The 22110-nt window shown below is 36.5% G+C and overlaps 1 protein-coding gene across 3 annotated transcripts in view; it reads right to left on the bottom strand.

Annotated features, from left to right (window-relative positions):
* Window positions 1–22110, bottom strand: part of ST8SIA4 (ST8 alpha-N-acetyl-neuraminide alpha-2,8-sialyltransferase 4) — a 56068-nt gene that overhangs the window by 21011 nt on the left and 12947 nt on the right. For all 3 annotated transcript variants that reach the window (XM_039566978.1, XM_039566979.1, XM_039566977.1), the window contains exons 3-4: window positions 20004–20261; window positions 7112–7405 (exon numbers count right to left, since the gene is read on the bottom strand). In XM_039566978.1, coding sequence (XP_039422912.1) covers window positions 7112–7405; window positions 20004–20261 — 552 coding nt within the window. The remainder of the gene's footprint in view (window positions 1–7111; window positions 7406–20003; window positions 20262–22110) is intronic.

Genomic DNA, 22110 nt, shown 5'->3' with positions numbered 1-22110 from the left:
CAGGCCCTCTTTTCTTGCAAAAGATAATGATTACTCATTTTCTTTGGAAAGTCCCCAGTATCCCAGAGGTAGACAATGCAGTACAACTAAATGTAAAATGAAAAAGCAAGTTCTAGAAATAATTTTTGCTAAGTCCATTTTCTTTGACTACTTCACTAAATATATGATACAAAAATGCAAATTATGGCACTTGCTTCCACTAAATACAGACTAGAAAACACCAATAAGCTGTTTCCACAGTGCTCATGAGGTATAGAAACTATAATATTTCTATACAGAAATATTAAAGAAAAGTTAGAAATGAAAGTCATTAATTTTTACACATTACAGAAGTAACTGTTATTTTCTTATTTTTTCCTATGGCTTATTAATTCACTTGTGGAAGACAGAAGGACAGATCTCAGAAAAGGACTTCAATACAGCAGTGTTACAGTATTAAATTAGTAATGTAAATCCAAACAGCACTAACCTCCCACTCATGTATAAATACGTCCTTATGGCTACAAATGAGGATAAGGACAGCAGAACACCTGGTAACAGGATTCACAGGAACAATCTCTGCTGAAAGAGACACACAAGACAGAATGCAGAGGGACAGAGACTTCAGTCTAGAATGGGAAGGAAATGAGTACTGGTGAGAGACTTCAAATCTTACTCCATCCGAAACACAGGCACTTCTAGCATCTACCTCAACTATGGTGTGCCTTCCAACACCAAAGAAGCAGAATCCAGATTTAACACCTGATGAATCAGTTATTTTGTTTGAAAACATGTCCTGTTCTTAAAACATCACACAAGGCATACCAGCACTGACCTAACCCTCACAAGGGTCTGTAATAGAGCAATGCTCACCCTTTTTCTCACTTTCTAATTCTTTGATGCAAACTGAAACAGGCTAACAGGCTTCTCTTAGCCTCTGAAAAGCCTATAGATGGCTGATGTACCCAATAAACAAATTCCTTCTCCCACATGGTGGCCTGACACTGCCCAGATGCTCTCACTCCCCTCCCCACTCCTCAGTGGGGTGGGGAAGAGAACAGGAAGAGCAAAGCCAAGTAAACTCAGGGATCAAGATAAAAGACAGCTTACTAGGTGAATGAGCCACCTCCCACTTTCTTCTTCTGCTACCTCAGTTGTATTGCTTGCTGAGCATGATGCTGGATGGCGTGGCATTTCCTTTGGTAAGAGGGAAGTTTTGAGGCTGTGCAAGTGCCATTCAGACACAGTCAAAACACTGGTGTGTTATCAACAACTTTTTACCCACAAATAGAACACACAGCACCTACATTTTGGCACAAGTGTTCGGGAAGAAGGTAGTAGCCATTAGTCTTGGCACTTGGTAACTCCAGAGAAAATATGTCCAGATGTGACTCAGTGCTTCTGATCTGAAACACTTAAATCTCTCCCTCTATACCAACAAGAACTCAGAGACTTCAAACAATTCTTGAAGAAACTTATATGCATTAAAAAGCAAGGCTACAGAAGACACTAAGCCAAATTGCTCCTTCCTATACTGACACCACTGTTTACTATTGTGCCAGCGTATTATTTCACTGAAACACTATTCATGTTAACAACCCAATTACTTGAATTGACCAAAGCAAAAGGCCAAACCATACAGTGCATATAGCTATAGCTTTATATTTATAGCCATAGCTTTTTATATTTCCATATTACGTCAGTAGTTAACTAAGCATTTGAAGAAATCTGTTACCAGCTGGATGCTTAATGCAACCTCTCCTCATCACAGAAGCTTAGTAAGATCAAAACTAAATGCACATGTCTTTAAAAACCCTTGGTAGGCATTACAATCAAAATAAAAACAGCAGAATTTTTATTATTGTCTTATCTTAGAAACATCACTTTAAAAAACAGGAAGGAAACCTAACAATTTTCTCATGCATACGCATTACAGCCAGACTCAACAGATAATTCATCTCATGTGCCAAAAAAATCCCAAGAGAAGCTGTTCTCAGTTCTATTAATACTATATGGTAACATCACTCTCTGTGGATTCCACCCCTCTCTGTAACTTGTTCATCAAAAACAGACTACAAAAACTGTTTCTAGTTTACTTTTCAATTGCACAGCTACAGTTTTTGTTTGTTTTGTATAATATGATCAAATGAGAGTTGTAACACATTTTTATGGTTTTCAGAAACACAGGTTTTATGTAAGGAAAATAAATTCTAAAAAGAACCCCAAACCTAGAATTGAAAAATAATCATAATCAGTACCAAAATAGTTTTCAAATAAATATAAATTTGCAGATGCACTGTCGGAATAAACTACATGTTACTTCCTGCTTAGCTCCTAGGACTCATTAGCATTAGGTACAGTGCTGTTGCTCACGGTAGATAAACTAAGCAGCCAAACTTGAAAATGGAAAATTTCATTCCTATTTTTCTTATGACTAATTCTGTTGCTCTCTACTAGTTGAAACCTGAAATTCAATCTGAGAAGAGTAAGTTTTACAAGTGTTATATAAACATTGCTGATAAGGAACAAAACAGTTGCTTCAGTAAGAGAGGAAACTGTTCTCCCAAAACAAAAACTCACAGAAGTTTATTGTCAAAAGGTAAATATGAATAAAAAAAGTAGATAAAAATATCCCTATTACCATGGTAAGTTTTTCTTGGCTTACCTGGCAAAATGGACCATGCAGTGAAAAATATAAAAAGGCAGTTTAGTGCACAGTTCCACCTTCATGTGCTCTAGCTCAACTGTGCTTGCCTCTAAAGAAAACTCTCTCTCAAAAAGTGAGATATCCCTTGACAGACCTTGCTAAATCTTTCAGAAATGTGATAAAATAGGAGAACTTGTGCAAAGGAAATAAAAGCTTCTCCTGAGAAACTTTGAACTATATCCTTAAGAGATGTAGGGATACTGCAGCTCTGGCAAGTAGCCGCTAGACTGAAAACTCAACCCTGGAGTGTCTCCACTTCAAGAACAGGAACATCACTTCCTGCTCTCTGCATATGACAGGATATTGGGATTAGAAGAACAACTTCACATAATAGATTAGGTTCTTAAAATCAAAACTAACATGCATCCCATTTGTTTGTGTAAGTTAAACAAAGCCAGTTCCAAGGATACCTTATGCTAGGGCACAAGGGTACTACAATATAGAACTCCTGTTTTTAATGTCCACATACATAAAAAACAGGATTGTATTCTACTGAAAAGAAGCTAGTGTGAAATTTTTTCCCAGAATTTTGAATATTTATATACAAGATGCATAAGACACAGTAATTTTATATTTAGAATTCTACTTTTAGCTTAACGGCCATTTTTGTAATATTTTGTTTTCTCAGGTGATTTATTAATCCATTTATTCCAAAACATCCTTTCTTAATAAATACATTTTAGCAGTAAACTGAAAAGGGAAATCTGTTAGCAGGAAGAAAAGAAACAGAAGTGTTGACAATATAGATTACTCACAGTACTTATTTCTCAGCACAGAGCTGCTGGAGAACAACTTGATTTCTGCATGTTTCAGTTTCTGAAAGTATTTTCTCTCTAATTCCCAGAGTAAAGAACTCTGAAGATGTGGTAAAGTTGTGCAAAAGGTCACAACATCCAAAGAACAGCTGTTTGCTTTCACTAGTAAAATAAAAAAGACCCTGCACTGGGAAGTGACCATAAATAGGTACAGCATACTCCTTACAAACGCAAAACTCAAGAGATTTCAGTGGGAGTTGTGCCATGTTTAATGCAGGACGATACTGCTCTTTCACAGGCAGTATCAAAGAGGAAATAAGCAGAGCACAGGCAAATCCCACAGGATGTCCGTGCAACTGTTTCATACCCAAAAGATGGGAAGGAGACTAATGTGAGGCAATTTTAGTGATACTGCTGCTGAGTGACTAATAGCTCAAAACATCCACTTTCCTACTGGATGGCTTTAGCTGGAAAAGCAGCCAAGAAAACATTCTTACACATCAAGATGAGCGTGAGAACTTTGTTTTGTGTATTTAGGAGAGGAAATATGAGAAAAAACTTCTCAGAAAACCAGTATATTTTAAATCTGTATTGCTTGGCAGGGCAAGGGGGTGGTGGTGCTCAACCTCTTCAGCAGACGTCACCAGCAGAAGCACATTAAAAAAGAGCTGTGCAAGGCTCTGGGGGTTAACTGACCTCCACCCAATGTACCAACTACATGTTTAGTCTCAGGAACCCTCTCTAATCCCTCCACGGATCTGCAAGGCGGGATCCATAGGTGAACATCCTGCTGATCCTACTTTTGAGCTTGGTTGTCTGCTGCCACTTGAAGTAAACAACATGATCTGGACTCCAATCCCAGCATGCTCAATTCCTATTTGCCTGCTGTTTAATCCATATTCAATTACAGCTCTGCTACTGAGACAAGCCTCTGTACAGACACTTTCCACACCTCAGAGAGTATAACTTCATTTGGAAACTTACTACAAATAATCCTAATGAAATAGTTTGGCATTAAATCTCAGCCTTATTAATAAAAAAAAGTTTCTGAAATTAGTCATTGAAGTAAATTTTAAAAAAGTTTTGTCGTTTGTTCATTATAATTACTTTATAATTAATCTTCTTGGCAGTGATATTAGAGAGCAAGTAAATGTTTTTAATCAGTTAAGATGCTCATTTAAAGATCTAAGTTACAACTTGAACTCTGTCATGTATTGTCTCATTTATTTTGTCAATATGTGCAGAGTGACATTAAAAGCTCCATAAATTAGCTTTTAGGCTTTTAGAGACACTTTATAAAAATCATGCAATGGCTCCCAAATCACTTTCAAAATCTAATATTCAAAACTTATTGATCAAGAAGTGAAAAAGCAAAATAGAGAAAAATTATCACAGGAAATCACAATTGATCTAAATCTACTGAGGAAAAAAATCTGAATCCAGTGGCCATTTATGATACTACTGATTTAAAAAGTAGTTATCATGTTGGACTTTGTATGTATATAATCCGGTTTTAAAACCTAAAATCCTTCTGAGATTTTAGAGGAGCAGCCGTCACTCACAGAAGTTTTATAAGGCATGAAAGCAGCAAAACAGTAGTTTCTTTTTCCAATACCACATTATCTTTTCTTTTTTAATCCAAAAATACACAAATGGACAGAAAGAAAAGTTTTTAAAATTATCTCAGAATGCAATAATCTGATCAATAGCAACTCTGGAACACTACATACTGCTCATAAAGTTTCTTTCATTAAAAGAGAAGGAAGAGCAGGAGTGAGAATTTCATTACAGTGCTGTGATTGTAGCGAAACTGACCTGTTTTTAGATAAAACTCTAATATAATTTTATTCTTCATTAGGAATGAAGAATTTGGCCTCACTAGATCAGGAGTCTAAGAAACTTTATATTCTGCCATTAGAAAGTGCCTACACCATATGCTTTAAAGACTAATGAAGGAAAATTTTGACAGTTTGATACATATAAAAAGGAATACAGACAACACTTTCCAAACCTTGAGCCTGCACCCTTCAGCATAGGACGCTCTCTATTTGTATTTAACATGTCAGGCTGGAATGATGAACCTTATTGATGATTAGATATGAAATTATTTGGCCCTAAATATACCATAGTTCCACATTTTATTAAAATTTTAGGTTCATTACATCAAAGAACTCTTGATATCGATTTAAATTTACTATGGAGTTTAAAGCACAGATTCAACAACTGGACGAATCTATGCAGTCGTATCAGATGACACTGCTAGGTATAATCTAAAATACAGTTGAATCCAAATTTTCAACAATTCAGATGGCAGAGCTTTTGTTGCCTCATTCAGAGAGGCAATGTAGGTACTAGCAATTTTTTTAAGATGGAGCCACCTGAAGGACCTTCAAGTTAGCCAGCTTAAAGACTGCACATTCTGAATTACCATTCACATTTGATAATTTTGCCCAGATTTAGAAGTTGGAAATTAAAACTGTTGTTTGTAAACTGGAAGCAATCTCAGACAGATTTATATACACATATAAACCACCATACCTATGTATTACAGACATTTTGAATATTTGAAAATTCAACACAATCATGGCCCATAAATAGCTAAAGTCTAAACGTGTAACAAAACGGACTGAGTAAAAAAGTAAAGGTTTTCTGAAGGATTTCCTAATTTCAAAGGCAACAGATTATTTTTTTTCCAGTGCCAGGAGTGCACCGGGAAGGGAATGCAGCAGGTAATCTATGAGACATGTCAAAATATCCTGAAGAACAACTGCTTTCTAAGCTTTATTCTCATACTACATTGGGATGACAGTTCAAACATGCTTTCTAAACTTATCTCTGCTGCTGTAACGGTAAGAACAGGTACATAATCAGTAACTGGTGTACAAGTTAATAGCAGTACTTTAAGGCACCTTCCTAAACCCCACAAACAGACAGCAAATTTCAAGAAACTGAAGCTGAATACTACCATTCTGTCATGATTTGATGTACAAACACATTTCATTACCATCATCTTTTGAATGATTTTCAGGCATAGCCCTATATACTTGTAGTATATAGTAGTGACAAAGGCATTGGAGCCTTCATCTGAAAGTTTTGTTTAATTATGGGGTTAAAAAGAAAAATATCTGCTCACAGCACAGATATTTTTTCTAATAAGTGGTTTTGTTAACATTTTCAGTAATTCTGATCAATGTTTTTTAATTGACCAAGCATCTGGCCAAATTCAAAAGGAGAAAGGTTGCTCCAAATCCCAGATGTTTTATGAAGGGGCTCAGTATTTTCAGATCTGCCAGGCTTCATTATTTACAGGATTGCTATCTTACTCCTGATGCTATTAGATTGTATTTTTTATCTTCACAGTTGTTTCCGAAAGAAAACATGTAGCACTTTCATTGTACACTGAATTCAGAGTATTTTTAAGATTAGCTTATCATTAAATGATGATACATTTTCGCACATAAAAGTGCAATTGGAAAAGTTATTTTGCTAATGCATTTCAGCTCTTTGCAGCAGAGCTGGCTAAATGAGTGGCCAACATTTGTTACCAAACAAAATTATCAGAAATGCAATCCATGCTCCTTTTGACATTCATCTTTTTTTCTGGCTGCTAGGAATTCTAATTATGAGCGTCATTGTCCTAAGGACAGACCAGTCTTTTCCATACACTTACCCTCTGACAGCATGAATAAGTCTCAGTGATGGATAGGCGGTTCGCACTTTCAATTTATTCTTAAGGATTAATGCATTAACCCACTCCACATGCTTCTCTCCACCTTTGACCATGAAAGCTGGGATCCAAAGGACACTGTCATTCAGCATGGATAGTCTATGCACAAATTTTTCTCTGTCACTCTCATTCCGAAAGCCTCCAAATGCTCTTTGTACAACTGATGGGTTCATGGTAATAAAATCAGATTTCGTTCCCACATCGGCAGCAAACTCCACCACAGGAGCTAGATTGCACCTGAAGAGGAAGAAATTAATGGAAAAATGAAATAAATATGAAACATTAACTCAGAAAAATGTGTGCCGGAAGGGGAAGCTGAAAATGAACATGCAAGCCCAATTCAATTTAATGTGAGAAAAAAATACCAGTGATAATAGGTGTGATAACACATAGTATTTTACTCAAGTTCGACAAGGATCAGACAAATTTTGAAAAACATTAAGTGTACAGAATGCTGTGAGAAAAAAACCTCCTCTTTGTACATTTGGAAACCATATCATCATGCTCTAGAATTCATCAACATCTAAAGCAGCACTTGTGAATAATATGCTTTCTTAAACCTGTTAACTTTCATTATTTGTTTATCATGTCACCAACAGCTCTCACACAAAGAAAGCCATGCTAGCAAGATAAGGCATAATTTGTACAGTTTAGTCCATGCATTTTTATTTTAGTTTACTTACAACACAGTATGTAAATATTATTTGCAAACTAACTTTACCCCATATTTAAATGAGCTTTTGGTACTTTGGTTTTTGGTATTATCACTGTAGTTGATAAGACGTTCTGAAATTTGGTATTTTTATTTGACTTAGAACTGCAATTTTTGAAAAAAAAGTATTAAACTTGAAATTTCTCCTTCATATCTAATTTTCAAACCTTGTTTAATTTTGCGGTAGCTTTGTGCTTTTTTCTTAGGGTTGAGAAGTTCTCATTATGCCATTGTTCAGCAGATTTTTACCCCAATTATATAAATACATACATAGGTAATCACACATATGCATTGAATGCAGGTGACAAAATGCGATTCAGAAATTAGTTGTGATTTCAGCAACCAGTATGACCTGACTGAAACAAATCATCTCCACAACATCCTCAATGAATTAGCCTATAGCTAGTATGCCCCAAAAATGTATCCTGACACAAAAATATTTTCATAACTTAACAGACTGCTCTGAGGTAAAGGATGTTGAGGTAAAGGATGGTAAGAAGCAATGTTGGAACGGGCTCCTCCAGAACATTTACATGTTATCACATTCCTAATATAAATAGTATTCCATTAATTCTGCAATTTTTTATCCACTAGTTTCTTCTAACGGCCAGGTGTCCAATGACATACAAAAATAAGTCACCAGTACTTAACACCAATTGATGACCTAGTCCTGTCTGATAATACTAATTACCCAGAAAATAATTTTCACTGTGTAATTATCAGTTAAAGAAATGGTCCTATCTTCTTCAGAAAGACATTTGTAAGACTATAAAGCATATATTCCTAGGAGATAAAGAAGTCCAAGTTTCTGAAAACACGTGGGGAGATGTAGGCTAAGGAAATAGATTTACATTCTTCCATATCTTTATACTTCTATTCCACATACCATCTGGATGCATTTCAGGCTGCTAAGAGTAGTATCTTCTAGAAAACGGTACTTAGGGCATGAGAACTCCAACTGAATTCAGTATTGGCTTTGTAAATTGTTTATGAAAACCTTAATGCACAAACTTATAACCTGCCATTATTAAAAGTTCGTTAAAATCTAAAAATAAACATGATAAAATAATCAAACCAAGTACTTAAAATCAACCAATCAAATGCACTGAATTACTGCTGCTTTTGAAAATACCTCTTTTAACGGCAGACTGCACTAGGGATTTGCACAGTGGGTTTGTTTTAGTAGTCACATATACGGACATGATGAAATCTATTACTTAAATATGTAAGATAGGTCTTGACATTGCAAATCCTGCTCTGAGTCCAACTTTGAGAAACAAACCATGTATGTACCAGCACCACCATGTTTAAAAAGCTGTATGACATATGCAAAGTGTGCACATATAAGTCTTACAGTTCTAATATGATTCCTTACTTTTTGACAGCTCTTTTCTGATCTGCCAACAGCACCAGTGCCTAAACCTTTACACTTTAGTTTGAAAACAGCTTAAAAATGTAATTTCACCTAAACTCTGGGAAAAAAATCATCATAGGCGTACTAAGTACAAGGTGTCCTACCTTGCATGTCATTACTGCTACATCAGTAACTCAAATCTGTATTTGGGAAAGTGTAAGCAGTATACATTTGTAACTTACTGCATATTCAGATTTTTCAAGTATATCTTCAGAAAATAATCAGCAATCCAAATACACTCAGTAACAATAGGACTGGAATGCTTTACCACCCTTATTGTAAAATTTCTTGCTTGTAACTAGTCAGAATCTACCCGCATTCAGTTTAACATTATTGCACCTTGTCTTGGTGCGATAGGCTGGGCTAACAAGTTTATCCCTGTATTTCTTCTATGTTTCAGGGCTAATAAAACTGGCTACTGTGTATTTGTATATAGGCCTGAGTATATGTATATAGCTTTTACCTGTTTTGGAGCTTTTATCTTAACCTCTAATACATCTTTATGCTATGCCACAGTTTCATACTGTTGTTGGAATTTTTAAGTTTATTTTGTTAGAAGATGTCAATGACCACCCACCAATTCTAATGATTCTTTCAAGAAAACTTCACATTCAGAGGCAAACATACATATACTAATTTTCTTTTAAGTGAAATTAAGAAGCCTATTAATTGAACAACTTTTAAATAGTCAATTCAATACCTTTCCCTTGTATTTTTTAACTCTAGCTGATTTGCCATAAGGCACAGAATGCCAAATATAATCACAACAGTGAAGAGATGGTGAGGGGGTTTCTGCACCAAAAGCTTTACCATTACATGCCTAGGGATTTATTCACTGTAAATAAAACCATATTTTTATTGGGGCTTTTTTTTAGGAAGAATATATAGAAGATTGTAATTTACTGAATTTCCTCTTTCTCACATGCCACATTATTAGTACCTTGCAACATATGAATGCTTAAAAATTGACACCAAACCACAAGCTTCTTGCCATCACTTTCCTTTCATTCTAAAAACAACTTCAGTGTTGTCCTCATGATAGCATGCAAGTAAGCAGGCTACAGGTGAAAGCTGAGCAAGACAAACTTGCTATGCTACTGTTACTGAGAATATGGAAATAGTAATTAAGAGTCATACTGAGCACTGAATATTGACTTAACTAAGTAAATAGCTGAAAATATGAGTATTGAGAATATATCACATTATAAAAAAGTTTGTAAATCTCCTAAATCTCCTTCTCCAGAGCAAACTATTCACTGTTTCCAGACAAAAAGATGAAATGAGTTTTCTTCCAGCAAAAATAATTTTATAAAATAATGGTTTTCATGATTCCTTTTTTATTTTTTTCCCATAAAAATTCAGTTTTAGTATTTTGTTTGAAACAAACAATCTTATGGTTATTTTTGTTCTACATAAAAGTGTTTCATCAGAGGCTCTAACTACTACTTCTTTTCCTTGCACAAAACTAGCAAATAATTAGTTACTATCTGCTCCCTTACTTCTTCTAAGCACTATCTGTATCAGCAGTGTTTAGTAAATGGTCTAATGAGACAAAGATTGATACATTTTGGAGAGGGGGTTAGAAAAAAACCTAAGTGTATGGGAAACATTCATAATTCATGTGATTGGCAGTATCATAGGCAGTAATACCCATGGCACCTCAAATTAATACTGCAGTCCCTGTTCTTCCCATTACATCAGACCAGACCGTAGACAAAACCTCTGCACAGCCATTTCAACAGGGTGGTTACTCTAAACTTAGTATTAGGCATCAATCATATTATTTAGGAAATCTGTAAGCTTACAGAGGCACCTAACGTACACAAATACTATGTACAACCATGGTGCTAAAAGGCAAATATATCTATAAAATATTCCCAGTAAGAATACAGGGGTTCCCACACATGAGCTTTCAGTGTGATAAAAGATTTTCAACTGAAAAATGCACTGCAATGCTATCACTAAAAGGAGCACTGGGATAAAAGGGGAAAATTAGGTAATTTCTGAAATATCATGCAGTTATTTGAGCATGCATAAAACAACTGAGATACTAAGACACACAGACCAAAAAGTCTCAGTGATTGAACACCTGCTTCTTCCACAACCACCTGTTGCATGTATTAGTTACAGTGGATACGTTAAGAAGAAGTGTGGGTAAAAAACTGGTAATGGCTGTTGTTGTATGCCATAAGAAAAAAAAGAAGAATGGAGTAGGTGCTCCTACACAACACTTTTACCAAACTGGGTGATCATCCCTGGGTTTGCTGTGCCATCTTTATGGCCCAAACATATCCATAACATACATGGTCTTTTAGAGAACAGAGCTTAACAAAGAAAATAATGCAATCAAAGTACAAAAATATGCTCAAATGAGAATCAGTTATTCCACAGAGATTCAGTTCAACTTGCTTTGTCACTTATAGCTCATGTATATGAATACAAATGTCCAGTACATAGTATTCATAGACCGTATTTCAACTTAATTTCAAATAAAAACCATTAAAATTTCCTCGGGTAAAATGCCTATCATTTCAATTTTATCTGACACTGAGAACCAAAAGAATATTCTACCTACAGTAGAATAATGCAAGAAATGGCCACGAATCTGTACATTTCTTAATCCTCTAACAATTGGTGGACTTGAGGTTTACAAGTTGAAATAAATACTTTAAAATACTATAAAGCCACTGGAAAGAAGTGTTTTATACCCATGCTTTGTTTTATTAGTATCTTCTCCTTGTAGAGCAAAGCCAAAAATATTACACAGTATTAACCACATACATTCTGAGAAGTCAAAAAATGAAAATCAGATCATTGCTGGCAGACATATTAAACCTTTCTGAAACAGAAGGCATTACACCTACATTAGTGTCAATAACATACACTCCTTCCTGAGTAGCCTGCAAGGTTTTATATCCAGATTAATATCCAAATTCCTGTAAGAATCAAAATAGTAATCTTGAATCCAGTAATTCACGCCATTTCTAAGAAATAATTGGACATGAAAGAAAAATTAAAGGCTCGAGCAAGTAGGAGAGGGAAAAAAGAGTTTAAGACTGAAGACAACCTCACAGCTGGACTACGTTCTACTCATATTACATGCAAGAAGCATATTGCCCTAAGACTTCTGTGTATGAAGCACATCTTCTCACCTGGTTCTCCAAATAAAGGTGTGCAGCAGTGCTGTGGTAACTTTCCCACACACCCAATAAAAGGGAGATTTACAAAAAAAACCATGCACAAACTTCCAATTTCCCCCAACAAGTGTAACTATTAGTAAAGTGTATGGAGTCTCACATGTTTTGCATACTTCTTTGGCTACTGAAAAAACTAAAGTTGCTTCAAATTAACCATAGGAATCTGGAGTAACAGTGAATCCCCTAACATACCCACTTCATCTCAGTCCTTATCCATGGCACAATAGAGGATGTCTCATGAGAGTGGGAAGGTTAGAGGCTCAGGTACAGCATTGCAGATTCTATTCACATGCAACAATCACAAGGGGTTTTTAATATGTGCTGTGTAAAATATTGTCTTGATACACCCTTTCACAACACAAGTTCACAAAAATACTGAATATATGACTTCACTACGAAGATGGTTTTTGTAACTTCATCTGCCAATAAACTTCATTAATTCCTGTTGCCCATATTAAAATTTATACTGGTAATCAATAAATTCTTTCTTCCCAGTGTCTCCCTTAACACCAGTGAACTGAAATGCAAGTTATCATCAATTGACATAGCATAGTGAAGTGTCAGAAAAAGTCTAAGTGGCATTTTAGAAACAGCTGCAAAACACATTATTTACATATATATTGTAAGTCTTGCTGCAAAATTACACCTGAATTAGTTTTGCTGTTCTTCCCAGTACTATTCCTTTGACAACAATATAAAGCAATGAATTTCTTTCACTGAAAGTTTTTTGCATATATAAAAAAATTATTAAAAAAACCTCACAAAAATTACAGCAATGAAATATTGATAATTATATTTTCATGCATGAAAAACTAAGAAATGGAACTTAGTAGTATCCTGAACACCTGTACCTTTGCCTTTTGATGTGAAAATACCATCACATATGACTATAAACAGCATATTCTATAGGATAATTATGAAGATCCACAGAAATGTTGTAATTCTGATACAGAATTTTTTTTTTTAAATCTGCAACATTATGAGGACAGAGAGGGTTAAAAAAATCATTGTCCTTGCAATAAATTCAGAAAAAATTATGATTTTCATTGTTTTGGAGAAGCACTTTGGAGTTGTTAGAATGGAATGCTAACAGAAGTTTGAACCTTCCAAAATGGAGATCAGCTAAAAAGGCAGTTATTTAGATTAAGACTGTTCTGAACATTTTCACCCCTTAGAACAGTCAATGGAAAAAAAAGCATAGCATTCTCGAGTTTCCAACTGTTCAGAAAACACTAAATTAAAGGCTCTGTATTATCAACAGTAGGAGTAAGTGATTTTAAAATAATGGTATCCTTTTTTTCTTAGGATAGTTATAAGAAGATTCAAGGAAGATTCATGCTAATCCTATCTGCTCTACAACTGGATGCTTATAGGACACGTATTTATTTAAGCAGCCTTTTTGGAACCCATGATCATTTGGGTAGGGGTGTAGAGAAGTGACTTCTTACTGATATTTCCTGAGCGTTCTGGATTTCTGTCCTTAAATATCCTCCTAAATCACCTACTTAAGGACTAACTTCTTTAAAATAAAAACAACAACCCTACAATGTGGCCACATGAGTCAAGCCCTCTCCAAGGCTCTCCTGAGGTGGAGACCACCTAGGCCTGGCTGACTGGAACAGCTCCACCAGCGCTCCCCTTCCTCAGACACTCAAATCCCTGAGCAAGAATACTGGAAGTGATGGCTTTTCTCTGCTTTCATTTAATGTTTCAGTGTAGTGTGACAAGTTTAAGGAAGAAACAGAAGGCAAAAATAGAGCTGCCACATTTTAGATCTGAAAAAGGTCTAATGAGCTAGTCATGGTGTATTCAGATGCTATTTTTAGAGGAAGGCTCATGCTTTTAAATATGTCTGTTAAATTGGTAACTTGGCTTTCAACAGATCTGCTGGCTCTAAGGACTGTTCTAAGTACATTTTAGCTCTATTTGGCGTAACAGCCATGGTCCAAGCAAGGTGTACTAAAAAATATTTGGACATAAAAGCTGATATGAATTACAAAAACAAGATCCAGAATATAGGTAAATTAATATTCCAAATATCTTTATTCTGAAAAATTTACAATGGTTTCTTTTTCCTTGCAGCTGAAGGAACAACACACATTAATGAAACTACTACTAATTTCTTATTATTAATTTAAATTGCTGTCCTGAAATAAGACACCACACCTCATCACGGAATGCTTAGGTCTGTCCTTTTCTTCTGCCTGACCATATCTGCTGTTTTCTGCTCATACCACATATGATGCTTGCTTCTGCATATCACAAGAATCAATACACTAGGGAGAGAATCAAAACAGAATTGTCCTCCCCTATGTACAAGACATACCAAGACATCTGTTAAAGGATATATTCTTTCCTCTCAAAAGGGAAAAAAAAAGGACTACAAGCTTTTTCATTTCCACTTCACTAACCACAGGCATGGTCAAGTTAAAAAATGGAAGTCAAACTATGCTGGAATATAGAGCTACATTTGCCCAGCAAAATTTTATCACCAGTGATGGCAAAAACATCCATTTGGTTCCTAAATGCTGACAGAGTTAGCAGGAAAAGGATTGAAGAAGAGCCTTAATGTATTTGGAAACCAGCTGTCAGAGGAGCTTGAGGACTGGAGGAAACAAGAACCAGGAGGAGCGGTTCTCCAGTATGTTGATGACATCTTGATAGCAGCCAAGATGCGAGATGACTGCATCGAGCTCACTGTAAGTCTGTTGAACTTTTTAGGCCAGAGAGGGTATCGGGTCTTGAAAGAGAAGGCACAGGTTGCCAGGGAAACGGTAGTATACCTGGGCCTGGAAATTTTCCATGGACATCGACAACTCAGCAGAGAGCAGAAGGAAGCCATCTGCTGATTTCCAGAGCCCTATACCATAAGGGAGATGCAGGCCTTCCTGGGAATGGTAGGTTGGTGTTGCCAGTGGATATCAAACTATGGGCTACTGGTAAGACCTTTATATGAGGTCCTTAAAGCAGCTGAAAAAGGGACAATCATGTGGACACAGAATGCCAGGGCTGCATTTAAACAGCTGAAACATTCCCTATTGTCAGCCCCAGCTCTGGGACTGCCAGACTTGACTAAACCTTTTGAACTCTTTACACATGAGCAACTGAATGTTGCTCTGGGGGTACTGGCACAGCACCTTGGAGACCAGTGAAGAGCTGTGGCCTATTTTTCAAAACAACTAGACAAGGTAGCCCAGGGTGGGCCAGGATGCTTGAAAGTTGTGGCAGCAACAGTCCTTCTGATACAGGAGGCCCATAAATTCACACACTGTCATGTATGTACCCCATGCAGTGATAAATGTACTGGAGCAAAAGGGGGGACACTGCCTATCCCCTAGAACACTCAAATACCAATCTGTATTGTTAGAACAGGATGATGTTACTCTAAAGACAACTTCTCTGGCAAACCCTGCGATGCTTTTATCATCCACATTACTTGACAGTGTGCCTGAGCATGACTGTTTGCAGAGAATAGAGGAAACTTATTCCAGCAGACCAGACCTGAAAGATGTTCCTTTGAAGGATCCAGACTGGGAATTGTACACTGATGGGAGCAGCTTCATGAGAAAAATATAAACTAGGCACTTCAATCCAAAGAAAGAAGCAACTAATATCTTTTCATGGCTGTTCCTTGTCAGAGCAGCCCTAACCTATTAAAAAAGCTTCACTCAACAGGCCTGTTCTCCATACTGTCCAACTGAAATGAAAGGGACTTTTCCAGAAGTGGTGTCACCACAAGAAAAAACACAATATATTTACTAGGGCTTGTTTGACTGGTTGGTTTTTAACCAAATAACTCCAAAACTGAACTTGGCCTCTGCTTTTGAAGAGGTCTCATCATGAATGTAAAATTAAATCATTAAAAAAAAAAGCAAATACTTACTCTGATTTTTTATATTGTTCAGATTCTGAAACCAGAGTTGACCTGTTTGGTACATACTGGCTGCCAGAAGTAATTCCAAGTAATTACTTGGCAATGCTTAGTGTTGTTATTTTACACTTGCCCAAAATACAGCTGCATTTTTCAGAAACTCCTATGTAACCACTGCATTTCAAAATATACCACTTACTATAAAAAGTTCATCTGCTCTGTAAGACGAAATGCTAACTCAGCCCTGGCTTGGTAGTTTCAGCATGAGGAAGTGCAGACAATGTGGGAATAAGATGTACTTTTTCATCTAATCAGATATTTTGGAATGCTTCAGACTCTCTCTGGGTATAGCATCAATATGCAGCACACTTTAAGTCAGCACTAGAAGAGTAATAGGGGCACACAGATCAATAGTTCCTAATGGGGTATAAAAGCACGAGAAGTAAAAAGGAAAGGTAGATGGGAAACAGGAAACAGTTTCTAGTCATCACAGTTTGAGATTTTTTTTTAATAGCAGAGTCTCTATACTTCCCATTTTAATTAGATGGACCACATTTTCTATGGCCAAAATAAGCATGACTACACAATCTTGTGAAACTTCTGTGTGTTTATCCATTATTATTAACACCTTCACACCACCTTTATAGGATACTGAATTCATAATACTGCAAATACTGTTGGATGTCTGTTGTGTCCTCTTCACTTTCACAGACCTTCACAGTCAGTTTTACCATTTTACCATTAAATCAATGGTATTGTTGGTGTTAACTCTAGCATAAGAACTGCTCCTCTATGAAAAAAATCTCAGAGACACAATTTTCCTTCAGATCTCACACCCTGCCCCCCCCCACCATAAAATACAATCAAAATCAACTGAATATATTTAACCAAAATAGTATGACATACATGTCACAGCACATAGCCATAATGCACTTGGCATCAGAAGATTCTACAAAACTGTCTTTCACCAGCCTATACACCTGGATACATTCAGTAACTCCTTTCCAGGATACCATCAGGTGGCACCTAAGTGAGGACATTTTACTTCTAGAGACATCACACAAAAGCAAAAAGATCAACAGAGTGTCATGGTACATTTTAATGCCAGAATCCTAACAGCAATATAGGTAAGTGCTTACGAAGCACTCCAGAACTTCCTAATTACACTATGTGATTACATATTAAGTGACGTACAACTGAAACATGTAGGAAACTAACTCTGACAAATGATTTACTTTTTTCTTTAACTTCAGTTACAAACAAATTCCTTGCTATTTACTTTAAACAGATGCTATGTAACTACACATGCACCGAGACTTAATTAAATAAATATCATATAGTTTAAATTATAATAGGTAAATTTCTAAAACATTTTAACTTTCATTTGTAAATAAATTTTTTTAAAAATTTAAAGATCACTGTATTGAAACACCCTATAGGCAGTAGGGCCAAGCATGTTATTCCCAGAACATTAGAGGTTATTAATCACAATACTGTCAGACTCACTAGTTGTTACACAGATCACTTTAATTGTCATATACCATATGAGAGATGTTTCATGGAATTATAGAATGGTTTGGATTGAAAGGGGGCCTTAAAGATTATTTAGTTCTAAATCCCCCACCGTGGTCAGGGACACCTTTCACTAGACCAGGTTGCCTTCTCTAAGAAAATTTTAATCTAGAAAATCTAGTATCTAATTTTTTCTGTAGTCCTGTTAAATGAATCAAATTTAATCTCAGAGACAGTACAAAAGTGTATAATGTGCCATAGGCTAAATGCAGTTTAAAACTGTGGTAATTTTGGATTTCCTCTGCAATAAGTAAGGATGCTAATTTGAATAACTAGTGGTACAAGTAAGACAAATAAGGAAAATGAAAGAGAAGTGTGTAATTGCTTCAGTTACAATTTGCTAAAATACCTTTCAAATGAAATACAAAACTCATGGATATTCTACTTTTATTTATGTACTGCAAGACTGTAATTTCTTTTCCATGTCCTTTTACTATTTATTGCCACCATCATTCTTTAACGTGAAAAATGAAAAAGCAAGTAACTCGCAATGACTACTATTTCTATATTGCTTTCTGTCACAACCCTCCTGTTTTCTCCCCTTTCACCCTTCTCAAACCAAATAAATTGAAACCTCCGCTTCAAAAGCAAAAGTACCCATCTCTTGCTCAGCATTTTCTACGTATCGCTAAGCTGTCAAATGAGGCCAGCTTTGACATGATACATGAAATCCAAAGGCACTCTATTGTCTCTGTTCTGAAGAATGAATAAAAAGTGAAACATATAAATTTTTTCCCCCAAACTGCAAGAATAGATTTTTAAACCAATGTGAAGGGATATATTTGGGTGACTTTCAACTACCCCAGTGGCAGCCTGATTCAACATCAATACACCACACTACATTTTACTACATGCTACACAAAAATAATGCAGTAATTTACAAAAGGCCACCTCTGTTGACCAAAAGCTAAGAATGAGTATTTTTAAAAGAGAAACCATTTTGCATTTATTCTACCAAGACCTCTGTAAGAACAATTTTGTCTGGACTAAAAACAGCAAAAAGCAAAAATAAGTAGTGCAAACCTCTCTCTCTTGTGCAGAGGCACATGGCAGCACATGGCAGCACAGAGAGGTTTGTCTCCACCAGACCCTGGGGGGAGGAGGTGTCACACAGCAGAGCCCTACAGCGAGGAACCTGCCAGGAGCTGACAGATGGGTGAACAGCGAGTGATCACCCCACAGAAGGACATTGAGGAAGTGTGTTGCTGATGTGGCAATACAGGATAGGTCATGCCATATAAGGAAATACTGTGCCTTGGAAAAATGTATAAAACCAGCTCATTCCTTTGAATAAACGATTCATATTCCCTGTTGGTCTGGGTCCATGATTCAGCCACCAACACCCTTGTTTTATTTTCACTATAAAAATAATCTTCTTGTCAATAATACAGGCATGATTTTAAATTTAGGGAATCACATGCTGATGGTTAGTGTTTCAGATTAATTTCAGATAAGGCTTGTAATATGTACATCAGATTAAAACATTTCTCCTAGCTTTTCTCCAAGAAACGTAGTAGCCTGCTGTGAGGGATTGGTTACGTGAAAAGGGACATATAGATTCGGGATATACAGATTCTTTGCAGCTTACTGATCTGAGAAGCTGGCTACGTGAGAACGGGCACATAGACCCTTGCAGCTAGCTGAGCAAGGTCTCACAGAACACTGCACCACACATCCTGTGTAACAACTGAAGTTACAGAATATTACATGTATCTTGTTCAGTAACTGAACCACCGTTGAGTCTTACTGCTGAACTATGGGTTTATTTGCAGAGCCAGCAAGGTTAGGTTTTGGCAGCAAAACAATGGACATCTGTGGTTAGAAGGCCAGGGAAAAAGGCAGAACTGCTGACCACGAAAGGGGGTCTAAGGAGGGGTTTAGAATCAGCTTAATCGACGTGAACCACTTAGAATGCGCTGTTACGAATATGCATAAAGCCTATTATTGTTAGTATATAAGGAGTTCTGGTACAATCAATAAATCGGATTCCTGCTGATCACTCATATTGAGCGTCTGGGTTTCCCCTCTATCGCGACAGCCTGCATCTTCAACAGCAGATAAAAACTTACCTTATTACAAAGTCATGGCTATCAATCTCTTTACCACAACCGCTCTTCAGAAGGATGCCAGAATTCCCAACAACTGCACAGGTTTTAAATCGGCGATTTTTCATCGGGGAAACTTCAGGGAGAAGGCTGTGCAAATCCTGAGAAATGTTTAGAGTGCGACGTCTGTCCAGTACATAATGAATTACATCTCCTGGCTTGAAGCTGCTTTTGACCACTGAGACATCTCTTTCAGCATCCAAAAACTGAAGAATATTCTTCCTGTGTTGACAGAAAAATGCACAGATAAAACCCAACACTCCCTGCTTGAATGGAGTTTATCTAACAACAGTACAAACTGTTCAAGGCATTCAACCTAAAGCAGAGGGTAGACAGTGTCAGTCCTACTAGGGTCATTTCCCGTGCTCTAGGATGGAGTTAGAACAAAGCTGTTAGGATGGTTCACACTGTGGTTACAATGTAACACACAAATACTGCAGAATTAGAGCTTAATGACTTGTATACACAACGGCACCAAGAGACGAAGGGAAGATAACTGCAAATTTGAAGGCATACTGTGTTTGATTATCTTCACAAAATTCTGGAATTAAGACATTTTTAAAAAGGACTGTGGCAGTTTGTTTTCATAAAAACACAGTTACATATATGATCAGGAAATGTCATCTTTTACAAATCAGCTTGGCCTAGGAAAGGCCATGTTTTCTTACAGATTCTCATTTCACCATAAGAGTAATATATTCAGTTTAGCATAAACTTCCTCCTCATTAACTGAAGTTTAGCTAAAGCTATCCTAATTAACTTGATATGAGAACACACTCAGTCTTTTCCACCAATTGGAACAAACAGCTTAAAACATATTGCAAATTAAACTACTGCAGCTCAGGATCCAGTCAGGTTGTTAGCTGAACTCAAAATCACTTACAAACTTATCAAGACTTGAAACATTTATCATCTTTTCTGCAATTAATTGTTTAAACTATTAGACAGGTTCAGACACGCATGACCAAAACATGAGGGTTTAATAAACTACCATGGATCAAGTGAACTATGACAGTTAAACAGTTGCATACTCCCAGCCCCCAGCAAGTAACTGATGAAGAATGTTTGCTTTTATGTCAACTGAAAAGTGAAATCATGGTATCTGTTTATGGGGCTATCAGGATGCTCTGCCTAAGTGGTGGTAAAGCAGCTCAAACTTGCTTCTATTTGCAAAAGTTATCAGTGCCGATGGAAAAGAGGGTGTTGAAGAATGCTGAAACCAGCCTGACTCATCAATCCCGAAGTTAAACATTCTATTCTGAAGAACAGTCTTTCCTGACAGAAACTGGTGCTGGTGAGGATGCAGCAGACAGAGCTCCTGATAATGGAACCAGCAAGTGACAGTGCTGGTAACTTAAGTAAAGCTGCTGGGCTGATACACCTGACTGTCTATCACTTCATAGTACAAAAGCCAAGGCCCTCTTTTTAATGGCAGAGAATGCTTACATACCCCTTCTTGGATGGGGTGTGCATGTAGCTTCCTCCCTTGAATGGGAATCCCCTTCCAGATTACTCCTTAAGGCTGAGTAAAAGAGACTTGCCCATGGTCACTGGTATGAGTAAGTACCATCAATTTCTACTCGATTATTTTGCTGGCTTTAATATTGTTGCTTCAATATGGCTTCAGTAAATAGTGAACGATACTAGAAGTTATAACTATACTATGCATTAAATAAAAATGATCTTTTAGTCTAATCATTATCATTACGATAATCAATAAATAATTTACTTTAATAACTTAAGTATATTTGGTTTGCCACCCTTGAGTCTGTGGGACAAAGTTGTATAAAGGTTCAATTACACTTGCACAATCCTTTAAACATAAACTGTTGACCAAGTCTGGGGCTAAGATTGGATCCAACCATACCTTGATTCCTCTCTGAGAAGGAGGTTAGCATGCAAGGGGTTTAGAAAACAAGTTCTATACCTCATAACTCAGTGAGAGGGATTCTCTAAAACTCTGTTTAAAGCTTCCATTCTGCCTGTGACAAGTGGGGGACTGGGGTCCAAAAACTGGCACATATTCAATACATAGGTTCAAAAGAGATACTTAATGACTGCAATGCAATGA

This window comes from Corvus cornix, chromosome Z (assembly GCF_000738735.6).
Source record: "Corvus cornix cornix isolate S_Up_H32 chromosome Z, ASM73873v5, whole genome shotgun sequence".
Taxonomy (NCBI): domain Eukaryota; kingdom Metazoa; phylum Chordata; class Aves; order Passeriformes; family Corvidae; genus Corvus; species Corvus cornix.
Note: the sequence above shows the minus strand (reverse complement) of the source record. Positions and strands in the feature narration are given on the sequence as shown.